We start from the raw sequence: 21,438 nt of genomic DNA on the forward strand, positions 1-21,438 counted from the left end.
ATTCCTACTGGTGGTGATGATGATACCACGGTGAAGAAATCAGTGATAAACTCTCAACAATAATCTGACAACAATGTTATGTTTGATATTATTTTCATGACATTGTGTCCACCTTCATGGTTGCCTTTGGGGCAAAGTGATGAAGAGATGAAGATCAAAGTTACCCCCCATTAACCTCCATAAAGCTTTCAATGCGCCTGTGAAATCTCAGTAAAAACCGGCTCTGAGAATCCCAGATTTCCGTGTGTTGCTTCATGCCTGAAACTGGCACTCGCTCCAGAGTTCAGCCTTGTGATTAACTTTTGCATTAATGTCGAGGGGCCAAAAAGAGATGGAGAAACAGTCGGTTATTTCTCACGCTGTGTTCAAGTCTTTGGGATATTTTGAGGCAAGAAGAGGAAGAAAAAACACTGTTGACGCTTTTGACTTAAAAACAACAACATTAAAGAAGAGATAGGACATGGGTGATATTGTATGTATTCAATTTCAATAAAGGTTTTTTTTCTTCTTTTTTTTTGTACAATTTTATCATATTTCATATCATATTTCCTTATAATTACACATGCATATTTGTCGGTATTTTGGTACTTTAATCTCAATCTGAATTTGACAATGCTATAAATTAGTGTACTCAAATTTTACATTTGTTTTTCCAAAGTAAAATACACTATTTCAGTGCATAACATTCAGTATTAGGCCTATCTAAATTCAGCAGTAATTAAATATCACAATTCAATATTTAATTTCTGATAAGATGGAAATCTTTATAGTGATTTTTTTTGTCTTGTTTGTCATGTAGAAATTGTTATCCTAGTATAGTCACATGCAAAGGATTTTGCAAGAATGCGCATGCGCCGCCTCCGAGCTCCCCAGACGTCGAAGTAGTCGAAGAAGTAGAAGACGAAGAAGAAAAGCCGACCAATAGTCAGTCACTTCCTGTTTACGTTTCCAACGATGACGTCACGAGGATAACGTTTAACGAACAGTTTCAATACCGAAACAGCGGATAACTCGAGAAACAACTCTTCAAAACGCCCGAGACGACTGGATACGATCGCATCTCACTTCCCACCGCCGACCGGAACACCGGGGAGAGCGGACGACCTCCGGTTTCCGGTGTCCTGCTCCCATTTAAAGGGAAGCTAACGTTAAGTAGCTCGGGGGCTAACCTAACTAGCTAGTGAGTTAGCAACAGAAGCTCAACATCTGTTGTTATGGAGAACAAATATAACCTCAAGAGTCCAGGTAAGCTCACCTTCAGCTGCTGTTTGTTGGTTTTGTTCCGTTAAAACCTACCGTTGTCTTATTAATTACTGTAAAGCTACAATAACTATGTTTGACAAGTCAAAATGGAGTTAGTACACTGACATAATATGATATATATATCGACAATTTGTGTTCGTTGTTTTTATTATTTAAAATATATATATTTTCTTATTATTGTGAACTCCAGTTGGAGGTACTTTGCTCAAGAGGACACAGCTCTCTCCTTCCTGAAGGAGGACGTGGAGCTCACCTGAGCGCGTGCGGCTCCACGTCACGGACAGTGATGAGCAGGTTTACAGTTTGTTTGGGTGTAGAAGTATTAGGAGAAAACCTGCTTGTGACGTTGGTGATTCACTGGGCGATATAATATATATTTATACACATTTTCCCCGAGCAAAATGTACATGCGGTACCAAAAGTCCACGTTTCACAGCAGCAGCAGTCACAAAGCTGCTGTTGGGTGTTTCGGTTCCTTACTCCGGTTACATCCGCAGGCAGAGTTGGTGATGAAAAACATTTTTTATTATATCATCATGCTCTTGATAAATGGATCAAATTCTCTTAATGGAGAACAGAATATATATCAGGTATCTGTAGCTCTCGCAGGATTGTAATACGCCTGTCCAAATATTTCATTAGCCCTGGATAATGAATTAGTTTCAAGCTTCACAAAGCAGTCGGTTAAATTTAGTCTAAAGAAGGTCGCGCACTAGTTTCATCATAACAATGCATGCTGCCTTTCTCTCAAACATTTCCCCGACTTCATTTAAAAAAATATCCACCAAGTTTGAGTCTGTTTGGACTAACTGCCATTGATTTAGGGTCAGACTTGCACCAGGCCAATGCAGATTTCTTTGGAGCTAGTAGCGCCCCCATTGAACTTTATTCAGGTGTTTATACTCTCTCTGCTGTAATGATCTCCTAAACAAAATGTACCGTGAGCATTACAGACAACAAGTGTTACTCAGAGAGATGCCCACAGGCTGTAGGTGTCACCGGCAAAATGCCATAAATCAACCTCCACAATGCCGAGGAGCGATTGTAATTATCTGTAAATCACAGTCATTAACTATTTTACTGCCTATTATAATGAGCGTGGATCAAATCAAGCATTCTGATTGGTTAAGAGGTAGTCATGGGGTTTAGTTTATTCTTCTGTGATTTACTGACCAGGTAGTAAGTTTTGTTGCACCCTTGAACAGTACATTATTGACGATACAGTACTGCCTCTTGTCCTTTATTGCTTAATAAACAAACTCTGTAAAGAAACTATTAGAGAAGAAACAAAGGTTGAATATCCAGTAAACCATTTGGTTTGGCTGCAAAATATTTGCTCAAATGAAGATTTTGCCACTCACCCGTTTCTAAAACGTTTAAAAAGCAAATTGGTCTTTTTTTTCATATAATTCTTTTAGAAATGTAAATAGTGTTTTTATCATTGAACTATTTGTAACTTGGCGCGTGCGATCACGTGACTAAGAGTCAGGTGTGCACGAGCTACACACGTGGCTTCACTACGCAGAGTATAAACTAAACTTTACACACAGAGTTCAACATTGTCCTGATGTATTTCCTTTAAGTTTTGTATTAATTGGACAAACGGAATGATCCGGCCCGTGTATTTGGTTTATTTGAATGGATATTCTTGTGGGCGTATCTTGTATGTATCTTACATGTAGGCCCACATATTAGTGGGTTAGTCATCACATGTGGGTAGGTGTAGATATAAATATACATTAAATACTTTTGGTTGACTGTGCGTGCGTGACAAGCCACGTACGCGAGAAAGTAGGAAGTTACTGGTTATTGAAAGCATTGAGATCTTGCCACGTAGCACAAGCTCTTCCTCCAGAGTCGTGCGGCTCTATGTTTGCTGTGCGGGTGCACAGCTTTTTGCTCCAAGGACAGACGCACACGTATGCACACGTATGCAAACACAAGCAGGTGCTCCGAGCTCACAGACGCAGGATTTGTTTAGAGCCGCTGGGCTGGAACTGTTTCAGTTTCAGATTCAGAGTTTCAGAATTCAGAGAGCTCATCTTTTGCTGGCGTGTCTGTGTCATGCGTGTACGTTAAATCCCCGTGGACTAGTTCCTCACACGCCGTGAAACCAGGCAACATAGTTAGTTAAACTTTTAAGAAATTGCACAAAAGTAGTGAATAATTCAACAGAAGTCTGTAGCTTATGATCGGTTTCCTTAGTGAGGAATCTGCAGATTATTTCATCCTTATGTATTGATATTCATTTGATCCATTTTCTTGTTCTTGTTCTTCTTGTTCTTGTTCTTTTGTGTTTTTATTTATTACGTAAGCGTGTCTCCTCTCTCCCCTCTGGACCAATTATGAAACATTCCCAAACACTCACACTGCGCGTTACGTAAGATGATTTGGCGTCCGGAGATTATCGCTCCATCGCCTTGGGCCAGTGACCTGACCTCTGTGAACCCGGCGGTGGCCGCAGGCCCTCGTGAGGGAAAAAGGCTTTTCCTTGTCATGTCTGCTCACTGTTACCGGATGAAGAGCCAAACATGGGCAGAGGATCTGGAGCGCCGGAGCGCCGGTCACATGCACCGAGCCACTGGCCGGCCGCGGTGTTAAGAGGATGCTGAGCTGAGACTGGATTTGCCCTTCTCTCCTCTTCCTTCCTCTCTGCTCTCTCTCTCCTCTCTTCCTCCCCTCCTCTCCTTCCTCTCCTCTCCTTTTGTCTCTCTCTCTCCTCTCCTTCGGCTCTCTCTCCCCTGGCCTCCCCTCCTCTCTCTTCCCTTTACTTTTCTCACATCTCCTCCTTTCTCCTCTCTCCTCCCTCCTCTCCACTCATATCCTCTCTCGTCTCCTTCAGCTCTCTCTCCCCTTCTCTCCCCTCCTCTCTTTTCCTCCTCTCGCCCCTCCCCCTCCTTTTCTCTCCTCCTCTCCTCCCTCTCCTCTCATCTCTCCTTTAGAAAAACAACAGTATATAAGTTATAAAGCTGTCCTCCTCTAAGTCGATCAGTCATTTTTTTATGCTTTACTTCTGCGACGTCTTGTCAAGAAACTTATGAGCAAATCTCTGCTGAACAAAAGATGTGAAGAGAAACTCAGTTCCACAGATCTGTCGAACAAGTCAATCAAATATGCTACAGATGCATTTTTCTTGGCCGATTCTTAACAGCAGAATGATTGTGTTCCTGATGGTAAGGTGACACTTTGTGTGTGTGTGTGTGTGTGTGTGAGCGGGTGCATGATGACACGCAGTGCAACTAGAAAGCCACCTGAACAAAAGCAAAGTGCGTTTAGCCTCGACAACGCGGCCGCTCCGTGATTGATGGTTCAGAATCCCCGAGAGGCCCGACCTCTTGTGAAGCCGCTCAGAACACACATTCATATTGCGCTCACGCCAGTTTGATTAATATTCAGCTATCGAGCGCCACCGTATTCAAAATCCCCCCCGACGCACAAACGGGAGACTATTGATTCAGGCGGAAGCCTCCCGGATTTATGGGATGCGGTCTGAGACGAGGCGTTTGAGAACAACAACATGTTGTGGGAACTTCAGGCATCCTGAGACGTCAACATCGAAAAGGGAAAGTTTCTGTTGTTTGAATCTTCAATTAATTTTAAAAAAAGATGCACGACATAGCGCTTTGCCTCCAGGGTCTGATTTAATATAGAATACCTACAGTTCAACTTGAGTATTTATTAAATAACTATTTTTAAAGGATGTTGTCACGTTCCCTCTGGAGTTAGAACACCAATATTATTGTGATATTACAAATATCACAAATACCGATATTGGTATCTGCCTCAAACATCCACATTCAGCTTTAAAAAAACAACCGATTTGCCCAAAAACTTCAAAGTAATTTGCCCTAATTGTCCTTTTTTTCAAGATGAGTCAGTAAATAGACGTCATGGCCGTAGAGACAGACGTCTCGTCCCTGAACCCGAGGTGTGCCGAGCCGCCACCGCCGTCCCACAAGAAGACTCTTTAAAAAGCGGCTCATCTTTCATCCGGAGGTCCTGTCCGGCCCCCGATAGCCTATCGCACCTCCGCATGGGCGCCGGCGGATTCTCCGAGTGGAAATTCACGGCTTACTCGTGGCCTCGAAGATGGAGGGAATCTTTTAACCCGGGTAGCTTTCAGCTTTCAGCGCTCTCGGATCTCGCCATTCCTCCTCACCTCACCGGCCCCCAGCTAAAAAAAAGAGTCTTTCTGTAAAACTTTCTTAAAGGAAGAAAATCATACAGGAAGTAAGAAAACAAATATGTATTTACGGTATTGAGACCATGCATTTAAAAAGTGGACGGGGCCGTTAGTTTATCGACTGTTTTTAAAGACCTGAGTTCTGCGTTTTGGCCATCTTGGATTATAGCCGCCGCCATCTTGAATATTTGTGACCATATTTGGATTAGTGATGTCAGGAGAGAGAATGCAGCTTTAACACATGAAGCATAGACTTCTATACAACCAGAGGAGTCGCCCCCTGGTGGTCAGGAGAGAGAATGCAGCTTTAACACATGAAGCATAGACTTCTATACAACCAGAGGAGTCGCCCCCTGGTGGTCAGGAGAGAGAATGCAGCTTTAACACATGAAGCATAGACTTCTATACAACCAGAGGAGTCGCCCCCTGGTGGTCAGGAGAGAGAATGCAGCTTTAACACATGAAGCATAGACTTCTATACAACCAGAGGAGTCGCCCCCTGGTGGTCAGGAGAGAGAATGCAGCTTTAACACATGAAGCATAGACTTCTATATGCATCTGTGGAGATAAACAACTGGAAAAAAATAAGGATGTTACAAAAAGTTAGTGTACTTTCTGCACTGTCAGTCCTCCTTACACGCAGCCACAATGTGCCGCTCTGGGAATGAGGCCAAGGCCTGCTGGGTAGCCGCTGAGGAGATCCCCTATACCCCCCCCCCCCCCCCGTGCTGTCAGGACAACTTAGGCCACCCATCGGGCGTATTGTCGCCTCTGGGCTTCGGGCATGTACTGTACACTTGAGGTTGAGCTCTCAACGCTCAGCTTCTGGAGGTTTTCACCGCGCTGCTGTCAGCGGCCGGCTTCCCACGACGGACAGGAACCCGGCGAAAGCGCGGTGAAGGATTCATCCGGCCTCACTGTAGAATTGCGAGAGCTGCAATTCAATAATTCACAGTTATCAATGTTTTAACAACCTATAGGAGGTGGTTTTTGGTTTTTTTTGTGTGTGTGTGTGTGTTATCAACTATTGCGACACGTGTAGAGACGGCTGTCGGCGGCTCAGTCGCTCAGCCGGAGGTAAAGCGAGTGCAGCACAGGGTGGACGGGTTTCTGGTTGTGCCGGTTTAGTCCGGTTGCGGTGAACAGGTTCAAGGATCTGACGTTTCTCGTTGTGACACATTCTCACACATTTAAAAGTACCCCGCATCGAGGTTGTCGTCGGTATCCCACTGGTCCCCTCAACGAAAAGCCAATGGGATTTTTTTGAGGATTAAAGCAGAAAATATGTTCTGTGGCTAACAAAGGCTTATGAAACTTACACGTTGAACATTATCTCCACAAAGGCACAGTATTCCTTTACTTAAATCCTCCCGCTGAATGCAGATTTATTCATTTTTTTTCCTATCCAGAGCATCCACCCACAGAAACGTTTCTTGGCGGCTTTGTAGGACTCCCCCACTGCGCTGTGGTCTCTCTCTCTCTCGTACGGTAATCTCTCTGAAGGCCAGAGGTACGTTCTGCACTGCGGGTTAAACATCATCATCCTCACGCTCTCCGTCCACGATGCTCGTGTCGTATCGCCACATCGACGTTTTTAAGATCAATCACCTTTTTAAGGCGCCGAATCGGGAACCTCCGGGTTCGACGAGGGGACGGAGCTTCAAGAGATGGTTTTACCGAACATATAATGTTCTTTAAAATGAAAGAAAACGCCACTACCCATTCAAATTAAATGCCTCTTTGATAATAACAATCTGTGTATGAAGGTGGTTTCTATGAAAATATCTAAAATAGCAAAAGAAAGCCGGCGGCCATTTTTGGTTCTTGCACAAATATCACAAACGTGTAGTTTATAGGATATCATATAGGATATCTTTTACTAGATTGTTTTTGACTTTTTGAACCCCGACAGGACCTCAACAACAAGCTCTACATCCATTCATCCGATTCCAGGGAAAAAGTAAATGTTTTGATGATAGAAAGAGGCCGATCAGCCGACAGTAACGGGGGAGGGTAATCGGCCGAGTTTGAAAGCTGTAGAATATGCAGAAGTGCTGCTGACGCCCCAGACTACCGCACGCACATCATTACACATTAACTGTTTTCTCGTGCAGCCCAAAAAGAAAAAGAAAAAAACCTGTCGCCAAATTTGTTGTTCAGAAGAAGATCTTTGCCTCGTTTGCATCCGATGATACCGCCGACTGTTCCACCGGCACGCAACATTTAGTCGAGACTAAACGTCTTTTAATGCGGGCGAGGATTTAACTCCATGCTGCACATGTCCTCCAGTGCTCACGCACACACACACACACACACACACACACGAGCACACACACACACACACGTTCAAAAGTTTCCCTCCACGGCGGGCGGATTGACATTTCTCTCTCTCCACCGGCGGCGTCGAAGGTTAAAAACTCATTTCAAAAAGATTCCTCCACGTCTCCTTCCTCCCCAGCGGACTCCTCCTTATCTCCTCCTTTTCATTCTTAATTGCGGCCCCTCTTCCCTCTCTCCTTTTTTTGGCGGGCGCCCGCTCACTTCGCCTCTCTCTCGCGTCACAATCCGGCGTTCTCGGTGAGCGTCTTCCAGGACGAGTTCTGTGGCGAGCGTTAAAGGCGCTCGTCTCCTGATCCACGTCCCAAACCGTCAGAGGTTTTCCGCTTCATTTTATCTCCCTGAGTCTGAGCTCGATAATCGAAAGTGAAGCCTTTTTTTTTTTTTGGAGGTGGAGGGTTGTCAGTTTCTGCTTTATTGTCATTACATCATACCAAGTTTTGGTAGAGAGAATCCAGCTTTAACACATGAAGCATTGGCTTCTATACAACCAGAGGAGTCGCCCCCTGGTGGTCAGGAGAGTGAATGCAGCTTTAACACATGAAGCATTGGCTTCTTTACAACCAGGGGAGTCGCCCCCTGGTGGTCAGGAGAGAGAATGCAGCTTTAACACATGAAGCATTGGCTTCTTTACAACCAGAGGAGTCGCCCCCTGGTGGTCAGGAGAGAGAATGCAGCTTTAAAGCACCCTTGCATTGGGAAACAAATGGTGAGGAGGAGAAACTGTTCATCAGCTCTGCGTTCGGCTCACTTTTCTGAATGTGGGCTCGACTTTTCAACAAGTACCCCCCCCCCCCCTCCCCTCGCCTTTTACAGCTGGCTCAGCATTTGTGAATTTGAGATGTTGCTGCTCTCCGTGACGGATGGAGCTCACGCGGCGGCCGTATGCTCCGCCGTTCACAGATCGCTGCGCCGCTAAGCTTCCTGTCTGTTATTTAATTTGTTGGCTCTAATATGCGGGTGGGGGGGGCGTGTTTGTGCGTTTTCCGTTGAAAGCTTTAACATTTTCACAAATGAAGGCCGGACTTTGAGAGCGAGGATGTTTGAAGTACTGTCTGTTCTTTTTACTTCAGTAAAAGACTGATTCATGTGGTGTAAAAGGCCACGAGCATTCAGGAAGTGCGCACCGCGGGAGGATTTATGTTTATTTATGTTTAGTTTTCAATTCTCCAGTTTAAACCAACTGGAAAAGCTTTGCATGTGTCGAGCACTTTCTTCTCACACGGGATCCGATTCCTGTAAGCTTGTTGTCCGCGTGTTTCATTTCCCAGCATGCATCTCCAGCGCGACACCCCTTCGATTGGACTCCAAACCAATTTTGCCTCCTTGAATACTTCTTAGTTCCACTTTTTCTTCTTTCTTTCTCCTCGCGATTCACTTTCCTTCCCGACATTTCCGGCCCCGTCTTGTTTCCACGAAGGGAGTGCGAAGCGCCTTTTTTTTTTTTTTTTTTTCCGACGGCGACTTGTCCGCTCGAGGCGATGCCCCCAAACGGACTCCAACGTGGGGGCTCGGTTCGTCAGCGTTACATCAAGGAGCGTCTCCGTGACCTTCACTGCCAGGGCCGTGATTAATCTCATCATCGTCATCATTGTCAGCTGGACTCGTGTAATCACCCTTCCTCCAGCGATGAGGTCGCTCCCGCTCAGATTAACTGGCGTGCGTTGAGGGCCGAGTCGTGACACGAGGGGTTAATGCCAGCAGATGTCGGCGAACGTGGCCTCCGCACATGAACTCACATAAAGTGCCGCTGCGGTGAGAGATTGACCTCTTTTGAATAAATGAATAAACCTTGTGTTTACTCTCTTTCTGCTTTTTGAGTTGCAAATTCACGAAATCTACTTACACCATCAACGGATTATTCTCCTGCATCTGGAAACCAGACAATGTCGCCCTGTAAAGAAAAAAACGCAGCAGTTGTTGACATGTTAGGGTGTTAGTGTCGGGTTTCACAACACAACGCATGCAGAGGTCATACGGTCTCATGGAAAACCTGGAAAGTCATGGAGTTTCAAAATGAAAATCTGTGTTTAAAAGTGAAGACAATTTAGTCAAGTCATGGAAAACCTGGAAAGTCTAAAGAGAATAAAATTAAAATGGAAATCTGGTTAAGTCATGGAAAGTTGGTTGAAAGTGAAGGAAATATGGTTGAAAGTGAAGGAAATATGGTTGAAAGTGAAATAAATGTGTTTAAAAGTGAAATAAATGTGTTTAAAAGTCATAGAAATCCATTGGTCAGAATGTGTATGAACCCTGTGACGTGTGTGTGTGTTCGTGTGTGTAATCGTAGTGTTTCACACACAGCACGATGTGTGTGTAATCGTAGTGTTTCACACACAGCACGATGTCTGGGGGCCGTACCGTTCGTGAGTCAAACCCTCTGGTTTCACCCTGAAGAGACTAAACCTCAGTTTCCTTTTGTTTCCATCCACCAACCAGCGGTGAAGCGGCTGATGAAGGAGGCTGCTGAGCTGAGGGATCCCACAGAGCACTACCACGCCCAGCCACTAGAGGTCAGTCCACCCGCCTGCTGCCGGTCAGCTGTGGCGTCTCCTGGCGAAAAACCTTGTATTTGACCCCCCCCTTCCTCTTTTATTTTTTACAGGACAACCTCTTCGAGTGGCACTTCTCCGTGCGCGGGCCCCCGGACTCCGATTTCGACGGCGGCGTTTACCACGGCAGGATCGTGCTCCCGCCCGAGTACCCCATGAAGCCGCCCAGCATCATCCTGCTCACGGTGAGGCGCCGGCGAGTCATTGGACCCGCCCCTTCCTTCTCGGCCGTCCGTCTCGTAGACACGGGTTGTCAGATCGACGCCCGGGCTGTCAGCGCCCCGTCAGACGGCGTCGCACCGAGACGCTGTCATTATATCCCGACAGCCGTGTGACATCTGCGCTAACGACGGGCCGATAAAAGCCACCGTTCTCTTTTTGACAGACGCTTCTTTCCCCAACTCCTTTTTTCTCAGTTTGCGTTCGGCGCCTGAAAAGCATCGTTTCCGCACTGCGTCGAACGTCCACGTCACAACGCTTTCTCATGTTTAGAGAAACGCATGTTTTATTCATTCGTCCTCTACGCCGCCTACTCACCTCCACGCTTTCTTTGTATTGTCTTTTTCCCCCCCTCCCAGCCGAATGGAAGATTCGAAGTCGGCAAGAAGATTTGTCTGAGCATCTCCGGCCACCACCCGGAGACCTGGCAGCCCTCTTGGAGCAGTAAGTCCTCCACACACGTCATGGGCTCAGTGCCCACTAAACTGGGTCTTATTATTCGTCACAAAAGCAGCATGAAAAGTTCTGTTCTTCATCGTCAAAACATGAGAAAAGGTTTGACTCAGTATGTTCCCGAAGAAGAAGATAAGGACAAGGGGTCGCAAATGATAATTAATCTCACCACTTCCTGCAAAGAAATGGTAGCAACGAATCAAAGATAAAATCAAAAAGCCACTGATGCATTGTGGGTATTTAGATTAAGCAGCTAAAAGGATGCAGCGTCCATGCGGGGTTCAGTTTTTTTCTGATATTTATTAAACATGCAAACAAAAGAACAAAGAGACTCCCCATGTTCCTAGGCCTACCCAGGTGCATGCTGGTCCTGTACCTGCCTACAGCATTTATCAAATTAATAAACCAATAAACAATCTAAAGTAAACAACTGCAAATAATTGAACAAAAAACAATGAAAGGAATCTAAATACATCAAAAAATCTAACTTAAATAAACAAACGACTAGAATTCAACATTACCACGTGAGTAAAAATAACAGAAATTATGACGTGCAAGGTTTTATTTTGAAACTTCTGTGCAGGAAGTGCATTGATGATCGCGTAACAGCAACATAAACATTTAGCAACAGTTGAGAGTAAAGTTTTCGCCACAGAATTTGAATCAAATACGTGTATAAAAAAAAAATATTTCGTACCGTTAGCTTGATGCTACACGTGATTAGCGCACCTCTCTAGATGGGTTGCGACCCGCTGAGTGCGCCAACCAATACCTGCACACGGACTGAATGTCCCGCCCTCAAACGTTTGAACGGTTAGCGTTACGAGCGCCAGCTTCCGCTTCAGCCGGATTTGAGGTGCGTTTGAGGTCCAGGAAAAAAATGCGGGCACTTCTTGTGTGGAGCAGATTTATGGCTGGACTCATTTTGAGTGGCTGTCATTCTCAATTCTGACTATATGATGCATAATTTATGAGCCATAAGGACCATTTTAACCATTTGTATACACATAATCTCACAAGGGTTACTGTGTTACATCACTTTAAATTATTCATGGCTTCCACTGGGAGGTTTAAGGTGCTGCAGTCTTTGCGTGGAATAAAAACAGCATGACGGACCGGCTGAAGTCTTCACACTCCGTCACATGTTGGAGGTATTTCCATCCCTCCAGAGTAAAAACTGAGACCTGGTCTCAGTTCTCTGCAGGCGGTCCGTCCTTCAGCCGACTTCTGCTGTCGCCTGGCAGCGTTTCATCCGTGTGAGGCGGCGCTTCTTCGTCCTTCAAAGCATTTTTTTTACCTTTTTTTTTTTTTTTTTTTTTAACCTAAAACAATTTTTTTTAAAAGGTTTCGGAGTCGATCGTCTCACCAGCGTCAACATGGCTGGTCGTGTGTCTTCAGAGATTTGACTTCCACCTCCGCTGTGTTGTGTAGAAGTCGTGACTCATTATTTTTTTGGGGGGAAACGGCCGCAGTGAACCCGGCAGCTGCTGTCACCATGGTTACACACACGTCCCACACGTGTAGTAAAAACTGTGGCGAAGTAATTCAGTGTGTTTTCCTTATTTATGGAGATGGATGATCATGAGCGTGTGCTAACGCGGTTCTGCAGGAATGTGTTTACACTTACAGGCTCCTCGTGTGTTTTTTTTGCTTCTCTGGTTGTATAGAAGTCTCCGCTTCATGTGTTAAAGCTGCATTTTCTCTCCTGACCACCAGGGGGCGACTCCTCTGGTTGTATAGAAGTATGCTTCACGTGTTGAAGCTGCATTCTCTCTCCTGACCACCAGGGGGCGACTCCTCTGGTTGTATAGAAGTCTATGCTTCACGTGTTGAAGCTGCATTCTCTCTCCTGACCACCAGGGGGCGACTCCTCTGGTTGTATAGAAGTCTATTCTTCATGTGTTGAAGCTGCATTCTCTTTCCTGACCACCAGGGGGCGACTCCTCTGGTTGTATAGAAGTCTATGCTTCATGTGTTAAAGCTGCATTCTCTCTCCTGACCACCAGTGGTCAACTCCTCTGGTTGTATAGAAGTCTATATAAATGACTCTCTCTTGATGTATTCCCTCAGTAAACATTGTAAACATGAGTTCATGTCTCGGTCTCTAGTTTCAACCAGGATTTATTCATGTTTTTTCAAACCTAAAATGACTCGAAAGTTAGAAAGTCGGAACGTAAAAAGCTAATCTGAACAGACGTGACTCTATCAAAGCCGCTTCTTCTTGTTCTAATTGAAGAGTGCGCGCTTTTAACTTCACCACCAGCTTTTCTGCTCTTGCGTTTCTCTTTTTTTGTTTTGTTTGCTTCATTCAAACGAGACCGAGCGACGTCTAATTGATGTGACGGATGTTTTCATCTCCGACCGCACGGCGACTTCACAACGCGGTGAGCCCCGATAACGGCTGTCAATCAGCCGGGTGACAACGAGGGGAAACGTTGCTCAGTAAATGCTGCATTTCTTGCAAAGGAAAACCTCTCGACACGGATGTCACCAATCAACGCGCCAAAATATCCAACCACAAGAAAATATACAAGAGTCATTGTTTGGTTCTTACTAGTCGTCAAAACTGTTTGTATTCAGCATTTATTATAACATATTATACATGTGTTTATTATAAGAGCTTCCCAGACACACACGCACACACATTTGACTCCTCTGGTTGTATAGAAGTCTATGCTTCATGTGTTGAAGCTGCATTCTCTCTCCTGACCACCAGGGGGCGACTCCTCTGGTTGTATAGAAGTCACATCATAGACACAATAACACCCTTGACCCACGACAATATTGTGGAGCGTGTCCTGTGCCAGCTGGAAGTGTGTGTGTGTGTGTGTGTGTGTGTGTGTGTGTGTGTGTGTGTGTGTGTGTGTCTGTCCGCGGGTAAATCCTGGCTTTACTCGGCCCAAAACAAAGCATCATTTTCCCTCTTATGTAACAGCGGGGCGCCCGGACACGGCGCCAGCAGCCTCGTCGTCGTTTAAGCTTCTCCTCTTTTTCAACCCGGGAACGCTTGGAGAACGCTTGGAGAACGCTTGGAGAACGCTTGGAGAACGCTTGGAGAACGCTTGGAGAACGCTTGGAGAACGTGCTCCCATTAAAATGTTTCTCATCCCCTCTTTCTTTTCTCTCTCGTCTGTTCTTCTCCTCCAGTCCGAACCGCCCTGATAGCGATCATCGGATTCATGCCGACCAAAGGAGAGGGAGCGATCGGATCCCTGGACTACACGCCGGAGGAGAGGAGGGCCCTGGCCAAAAAGTAAGAGTGTGTGTGTGTGTGTGTGTGTGTGTGTGTGTGTGTGTGTGATGTGCTCCTGCATGCTGGTTTATCAGCATCACAGGTGGAGGATGTGACATTAATTGCTTGAGGCTGTTTGGGCGACATTGACACGCCACCCCCCCCCCACACACACACACACACACATAATGTCATCAGCTCACTCACACACACACACACACACGCACATAATGTCATTAGCTCACTCACACACACACTCTCTCTCTCTCTGTCTCTCTCTGTCTCTCCCCTCTTTTTCTTCTCTGTCTCTCACTGTCCCTCTCTTTCACTCACACACACACACACACACACACACACACACACACACACACACACACACACACACTCTCCCCTCTTTCTCTTCCTTGTCTCTCTCTCTTTGTCCTCTCTTTCTCTCACACACACTCCTCCCCAGAGTCGCCCCCAAAAATGGAAAAGAAGTCCCGTTATTGTGAGACGACAAAGTCATTATCGCCCACATTCCCGGTCTGCGGCGTGCCCGCTCACGCCGCTCACGCCGCTCCTCTTTCACGCCGCGGCGCCCAGAGAAAGACACGATCTCCCATTAGCAGAAGGGACGAAGGTCTCGACCAGCCGGCTGTTTCATTAGCACATGGAGATGAGACGCTCTGATATTAATACACTGTTTTACCCTGATGGAGGTTAAAACTTGATTCATCAATCTGAGGCTGAGACGGCTTCTTCTTCTTCTTCTTCTTCTTCTCATCGGTTGTTTCTGTGGCGATCGTGGGAGCTGTCAGTCAGAAACATAAAGATGCCTCTCTGCACGGCAAGACGGATATTTGTCAAAATATTTTCAAAGCGGACGTCTGAGACGTGGATATGAAACGCGTCAGTCATTTCTGTCGCATTTCACATGCAGACGCGCTGTCATCTGATCGTGATATTAGTGGTTGAAAGTGATGTAAAGCGTGGCTGTATAGAGGCCCGAATGATGGCTTTTTGTTGAGTTCATTGGCGAATAAACATTTCATTTGTCCCAGTTAGAAGAGTTTGAGTTCGGCTGAAGTCGTATAAGTTTGTGACGGAGCGAAAAGAAAACGCTTCCTGTTTTTTTAGTGATGTCACCGGCTTCACTTCGACTATTGCGTTCCAAAAAACCCCCAATTTTTCAGTTGTTATTTCAGCTTAGGACACATGAACGTACGGAAGCCCATTTCAGCCACACAAAAAAAGAAGAAAGTTTTTTTTCGTTGTCTTTTTTTCTTCTTCGTTGACTTGAAAAAAGGCCACAAAAAAAAAAAATCACGAAATGAGAACTTGACTATTGACAATTGTCAAAATTACAGTTAAAGCCTAAATATATGTACACACAAAGTACATTGTTTTCCTTCCATTGACCATTTTTAAGAACTGAGTCAAATGAAAAAAATAAAAAAAGTGATGAAATCACGTATTGCTCAGGTGTTTTTTTTATTTTCGTCAACGAAAAAAAAAAATTTTTTTTTTTTTTGTCCAATTTTTTGGGGGGGGGTCCTAATTTTTTTTTAATTTTTTTTTTTGGTCCTAATTTTTTTTTTTTTTTTTTTTTTTTTGGTCCCAATTTTTTTTTTGGTGTGCGAAAATGGGCTTCCATAGAAATGTGACAAAACTGGTGTTTCTTTGCACATTGTGAAAGAGTTGAGCGCAGACCGTCGTCGTTCAGGTGAAGACAGGAGGCGTAATGAAGCTCAGCTGCACCTTAACACCATTTTGTGTTTGGCTCAAGACGAAGACACTGATTTGTTTGGATCATTCGACACCACAACGTGTCGATGTTTGTCCCCTCAGCCCCATTAGCCGATGCAAGAAGAAGCGATTAGGACAAATCCTCAGAAACCTCCTCAGCGTGAGGCGTCTTGGAGTGAGGAAGCGTTTTAACGGCGAGCTGGCATGTGCTTGTGCCTCAGGTGGTGAAGGTTAAAAACAAAGAGACGTCGATGTGTCGGCGTTTCATCCACACAAACGCATTCAGAGTTTGCTCACGGACTCTGAGGCCGGGGTCTCTGCCAGGTAGAAGCATGGGCAGCTGCGTCTTTACAGCTTCATTATAAAGGCGCCAAATTACCAAATTACCATCGGCCGAGCGTCAAATGACTGAACATTCCTCTTTGGCAGACTTCTCTTCTGCTAACTTTGTGAAATTGTACTTTTGAGTGATCGACTGATTCAGAGTTCTTTTGTCTGGTTTCTTCTTCTTTTGTTTCTCGTTTCTCTTTTTCTTTGTCTAAGCTTCATGTGTTGAGGCTGCATTCTGTCTCCTGACCACCAGGGGGCGACTCCTCTGGTTGTATAGAAGTCTTTGCTTCATGTGTTGAAGCTGCATTCTCTCTCCTGACCACCAAGGGCGACTCCTCTGGTTGCATAGAAGTCTATGCTTCATGTGTTAAAGCTGCATTCTCTCTCCTGACCACTAGGGGCGACTCCTCTGGTTGCTTAGAAGTCTATATAAATGACTCTACTTCTCTCTACATTCCCTCAGTAAACATGAATGCATGTCTCATTCTGTATTTCCACCAGGAGCCTTGGTTCTCTGTCTAAGATGAGCTCTCCATGTCCTCCCTGCAGGTCCCAGGACTTCCACTGTGAGGCGTGTGGATGCTCCATGCACTCCGCCCTGCTGGCTCTGACCCCCAACAGCAACCTCAGCGCCGAGGACCACAAGGCCAAAGAGCTGGCCCAGCAAATCAACTTCAAGGTACCAAAACGCTGGCTGTGAGCCAAATTACATTCCTGATAGTTTACACTTGAGATTTCAGAGCAGTTGAATTTGATTTTTTTTCCGGAAAGTGGTGGGAAAACCAGCTGCTATAAAACCTGTGTCGGCCAATATGGATCATTAATAATTCTGCATTTATGTTTTTTGCAATGAATAAACGGAAGTTACCATATTTGGAATGCAGACCATGTAAGAGACCTGTCAATCACCTTGTAGCCCCGCCCCTAAACCGTCCCTGTTTTATGGTCTGTTTGACTCTAAATGACCGAAATTTACTAAATGAACATCACGCTGTATAGAAGAAGACTTGAAACTAGAGATTGAGACATAAACTCATGTTTACAATGTTTACTGAGGGAATACGTCAAGAGAGAAGTAGAGTCATTTATGTAGACTTCTATACAACCAAAGGAGTCACCGCCTGGTGGTCTGGAAGGCACATGAAGCATAGACTTCTACACAACCAGAAGTCGCCCACTGGTGGTCAGGAGAGAGAATGCAGCTTTAACACATGAAGCATAGACTTCTATACAACCAGAGGAGTCAAACGTGACTTCTCAGACGGTCCTCTCGTGTGTTCTCGCAGGCGGAGTCCAGTTCATCCAGACCAGCGAGCGAGAGCGGCGCAGCAGGAAATGAACCCCCACCCGCCGAGGGCGACGCCGCCACGTCCGCGGGCCGGCAGAAGTCTGAAGGGCCCGAACAGGTGGGTGTCACACGGGACGGCACCCGACCCGCCTGCTGCCGGGTTTCAGCCCGGCTAACGTCGCTGAGCTCCAACCCGCCAAAATACTCTGTGAACACTCTGCGAATGAGTCACCGTCACCTTCTTCTTTTGCCTGAACTTGAGGGGCATTTGGAGATATTTCCTCACAGTACAATACTTCTCTTTAAAGAGTTTGTGACAGTTGCAACACTTTATGGTTTAGCTGTTGTGTAGCCTAAAGCTGCCGTAAACCATTTTATTGAGTTTCCTTTTGGCTGTTAATGGATCTGAGTTTCTTCTGCTGGACAGTTTCACGGTGAACGTCTCAGGGCTTTTATTGTGAAAGGAGATGCTTGAAGCCGTTGCTTCTGCGGCTTCTTCCCACCAGTTCAGATGATGTGTGCGACCTTTGTCGCTTTAAAAGGATTGTTGTTGTTTTCTGCGGCGCCAGCTGCTGCACAGAACCGGTCTGACGGCGCAGCGAGGGCCGAGATCAGCGTCTCTTGAGTGGAACTGACGACGGGGCCGCGTCACAAACGGGACTCGCCATCTGCCGCTGAAGTTGTAGGGACGAGTTAAAACCCGTCCGGGCACGCGGTATCCCACAATGCTTTGCTGCCAGAGTCCAGAGGGATAACTGCCTTTTTTTTAATTGAGTGAAATGTGTGATTTCCGCGTAAATCACACATGCGTTTAACGAACGAGAGCCTCGTGAGTCTATCTTATGAGCCGACTCTTCAACATTGTGGTGAAAACGAGTTTTAAAATGTTCTGATCCAGGAGAGGCCGACGTCTTATTTCTAGGAAGCATCACAGCTGTGTTTTAATTCAGTTAAACTCATGAGTAATAATTCTCATTTACATGTTTTTTACATTACTATAGATGAGTTATCTGCTCATGAAGCAGCAGTCGTTTCCAAGCTGTTGGCATCTCTGTTTTACAACGTTGTCCGACAGAATAGACGTGAATTTGGGCCAAAGAGCAGTTTTTACTGTAGTGTTTCACAAACTTTCACCAGGTGGAAAGTCAATTTACAAAAGTACAAATGGGTACTTTACTTCAGAATATTTTATTGTACTAAAAACTCCACTAACGTCACATTTATTCGACTTTATTACTCGCACAATTCATACAAACGGCTTGAATCTGGTTCATGCGGTCTCGTGGAAAACCTGGAAAACTCCTAGAATCAAACTATTGTATCATTCATTTGTGTCATTTAAGGTTTACTGTGTGCTTTGAATCCTCATTGTTGGTTTAAATACCACATTTTATCACTTTGTACTGTTTACACACAATTTTCCTACATGTTTGACCATCGACATTTGGTAAAAACTCATGGAAAATTGGTTAAAAGTCATGAAAATTGGTTAAAAGTCATGGAAATTGGTTAAAAGTCATGGAAATTTGGTGAAAAGTCATGAACAATTGGTTAAAAGTCATGAACAATTGGTTAACAGTCATGAACAATTGGTTAAAAGTCATGAACATTTGGTTAAAAAATCATGAAAATTGGTTAAAAGTCATGGAAATCCATTGGACAAAATATGTATGAACCCTGTAAATCATCCTCCATTTCTAAGCCTTCAGAACGACCCACAATGCATCTGGATCGAGTAACTGTTCCCTCCCTCCGCAGGCAGCAGAGGCGTCTTCGCCTACGGGAGCGGAGGAGGAGGAGCCTCGGCCCCTGGTGGGCCCCGCCTCCGCCGCCGCCGCCACGCCCGCCGGCCGCCCTCTGAGCCCGCGGCAGCGCCGCGCGCAGCAGCAGCGCAGCCAGCCGGACGCCATCCGGCCGGCCTTCACCGCGGCTCCTCGGCAGCAGCGGGACGACAGCCGCGCCGCCTCCGTGGTCCTCATCGTGGTGCTCACCTTGGCGCTCGCCGCGCTCATCTTCCGCCGGGTCTACCTGGCCAACGAGTACAAGTTTGACTACGAGCTGTGACCGCGCCCCCTTTAAGCCCCTCCCTCCTGCTCTCCCCCCCTCTCCTCCACCTTTGCAACCACCCGAACATTAAACTGCGACCGGCCGACTTGGAAACCGGAGCCGAGGCGGCGGCCGACAGACTTCCCTGCCCTCCTCGAAGGGTTCGGGCCGCCGGGAGGGAAACCGCCATTCCTGCAGCGGAGCCGCTCCACCGCACCACGACGCCTCCGGGTGTCTTTTTAATCAATGTGAATTTTACTCTCCAGAGCGTTGTGCATTGTTTATTTTTTTTGCTTTTTAAACGGGAAGTGATTAACACACACACACACACACACACACGTAAAAACACTCACACCACACGTACCCTCCCATGTAATTGTTCCATCCTCGGGCCGCCGCTTGCTCCCATTATTTAATTAAAACTGTAATATAATATGTCAACACGATTATGGGGGATTTAAATTATGGTAATGGCTTAATCACGGAGGCATCTGCACAGTGTGTACGCGCTTTAACGATTCCTTCTTTACGCGCCCCGACTTCCTGTTTCGCGCAGGTCGGCCGCACCGCGCCGGGCTCCACTTTATCGCCGCCACCGGCTGTTTACGTTTTCACATGCGTGTGAATATGAAGTCTTCTGCGTCTCCGGGGTTCAACTTTTAATGGCCCAGCGGGTCAGAAATATACTTTGTGGCAATGAAACAACAACCAAAAGGAAAGTGGATTGTTGTGTTTATTTCGCCCACGTCCGCTAACGCCAACCAGAGAGTGGACTCTGTCTGTTAGCCGCCGCCATTTTCCCTCACGTTGCGTTGGTAACTGTGCACGTGCAACTCTCCGCAGATCGGGCAATCCTTCAGGTTGAGTCCTGAGCTCACGTAGACGGATCATGTTGTCGTAAATGCGACGTGGCGACAATGTGCCTTCTCCAGAACAAGACATGAAATGCCACTGTCGTTTAAAAAAAGAGGAGTGGAAAGGAGGAGTGATGACGAGCCGTCTGGGTTTTTAATGAGCGCCGGCTGTCGGCCGGATGGCCGGACATTAAAACATTTACAGCCGGCAACTTTGTTTTTTGTTTTTTTTTTCATTGCGAGTTGCTCAACACCCGGTTGGTGTCCGGTGCCTTGCATCAAATCGAGCGAATCCTAATTCATGAAGCTAAAGTTTAAGTCACTTCCTGTTCTGCCAAATGAAGCAGAAAAGCTGCATTTTCTCTCCTGACCACCAAGGGGCGACTCCTCTGGTTGTATAGAAGTCTATGCTTCATTTGTTAAAGCTGCATTCTCTCTCCTGACTACCAGGGGGCGACTCCTCTGGTTGTATAGAAGTCTATGCTTCATTTGTTGAAGCTATATTCTCGTTCCTGACCACCAGGCGGTGACTCCTTTGGTTGTATAGAAGTCTATGCTTCATGTGTTAAAGCTGCATTCTCTCTACTGACCACCAGGGGGCGACTCCCCTGGTTGTATAGAAGTCTATATAAGTGACTCTACTTCTCTCTTGATGTATTCCCTCAGTAAACATCATAAACATGAGTTTATGGCTCGATCTCTAGTTTCAAGTCTTCTTCTATACAGCATGATGTCCATTTAGTACATTTTGGTCATTTAGAGTCAAATATGTTTTTGGGGCGGGGCTACAAGGTGATTGACAGGTTGCTCCAGCTACACAGCGTCTCTACGTCACTCCTCCTCATTCCAAATATGGTCACTTTCGTTTATCCGTTGTGGAAAACCAACAAGGTGAGAGGGCTGTAATCCAAGATGGCGTCAAAGGAGTCCACAACCCAACATTCAAAAGATCC

At 45.9% G+C, this 21,438-nt stretch overlaps 1 protein-coding gene across 1 annotated transcript; it reads left to right on the plus strand.

The window, feature by feature from the left end:
• The first annotated feature begins 950 nt into the window (after nt 1-950).
• ube2j1 (ubiquitin-conjugating enzyme E2, J1) lies at nt 951-19,896 on the plus strand. The gene is made up of 8 exons (XM_068577741.1): nt 951-1,245; nt 10,223-10,296; nt 10,389-10,520; nt 10,914-10,998; nt 14,155-14,260; nt 16,847-16,976; nt 17,584-17,703; nt 19,344-19,896. The coding sequence occupies exons 1-8, from the start codon at nt 1,215-1,217 to the stop codon at nt 19,647-19,649; spliced, it is 984 nt and encodes a 327-aa protein (XP_068433842.1). The 5' UTR covers nt 951-1,214; the 3' UTR covers nt 19,650-19,896.
• The last annotated feature ends 1,542 nt before the right edge of the window (nt 19,897-21,438 follow it).

The sequence above is a fragment of the Clinocottus analis genome, unplaced genomic scaffold, assembly GCF_023055335.1.
Source record: "Clinocottus analis isolate CAN_PGR_092001 unplaced genomic scaffold, fCliAna1.0.p SCAF_15, whole genome shotgun sequence".
In the NCBI taxonomy this organism is placed as follows: Eukaryota; Metazoa; Chordata; class Actinopteri; order Perciformes; family Cottidae; genus Clinocottus; species Clinocottus analis.

Bases quoted from the DNA above. Each gene is read 5' to 3' on its own strand.
- ube2j1 (XM_068577741.1), top strand. From the start codon at position 1,215: ATGGAGAACAAATATAACCTCAAGAGTCCAG. The intron at 1,246-10,222 runs GTAAGCTCACCT...TCCACCAACCAG, and splicing joins ATATAACCTCAAGAGTCCAG to CGGTGAAGCGGCTGATGAAG. The intron at 10,297-10,388 runs GTCAGTCCACCC...TATTTTTTACAG, and splicing joins ACCACGCCCAGCCACTAGAG to GACAACCTCTTCGAGTGGCA.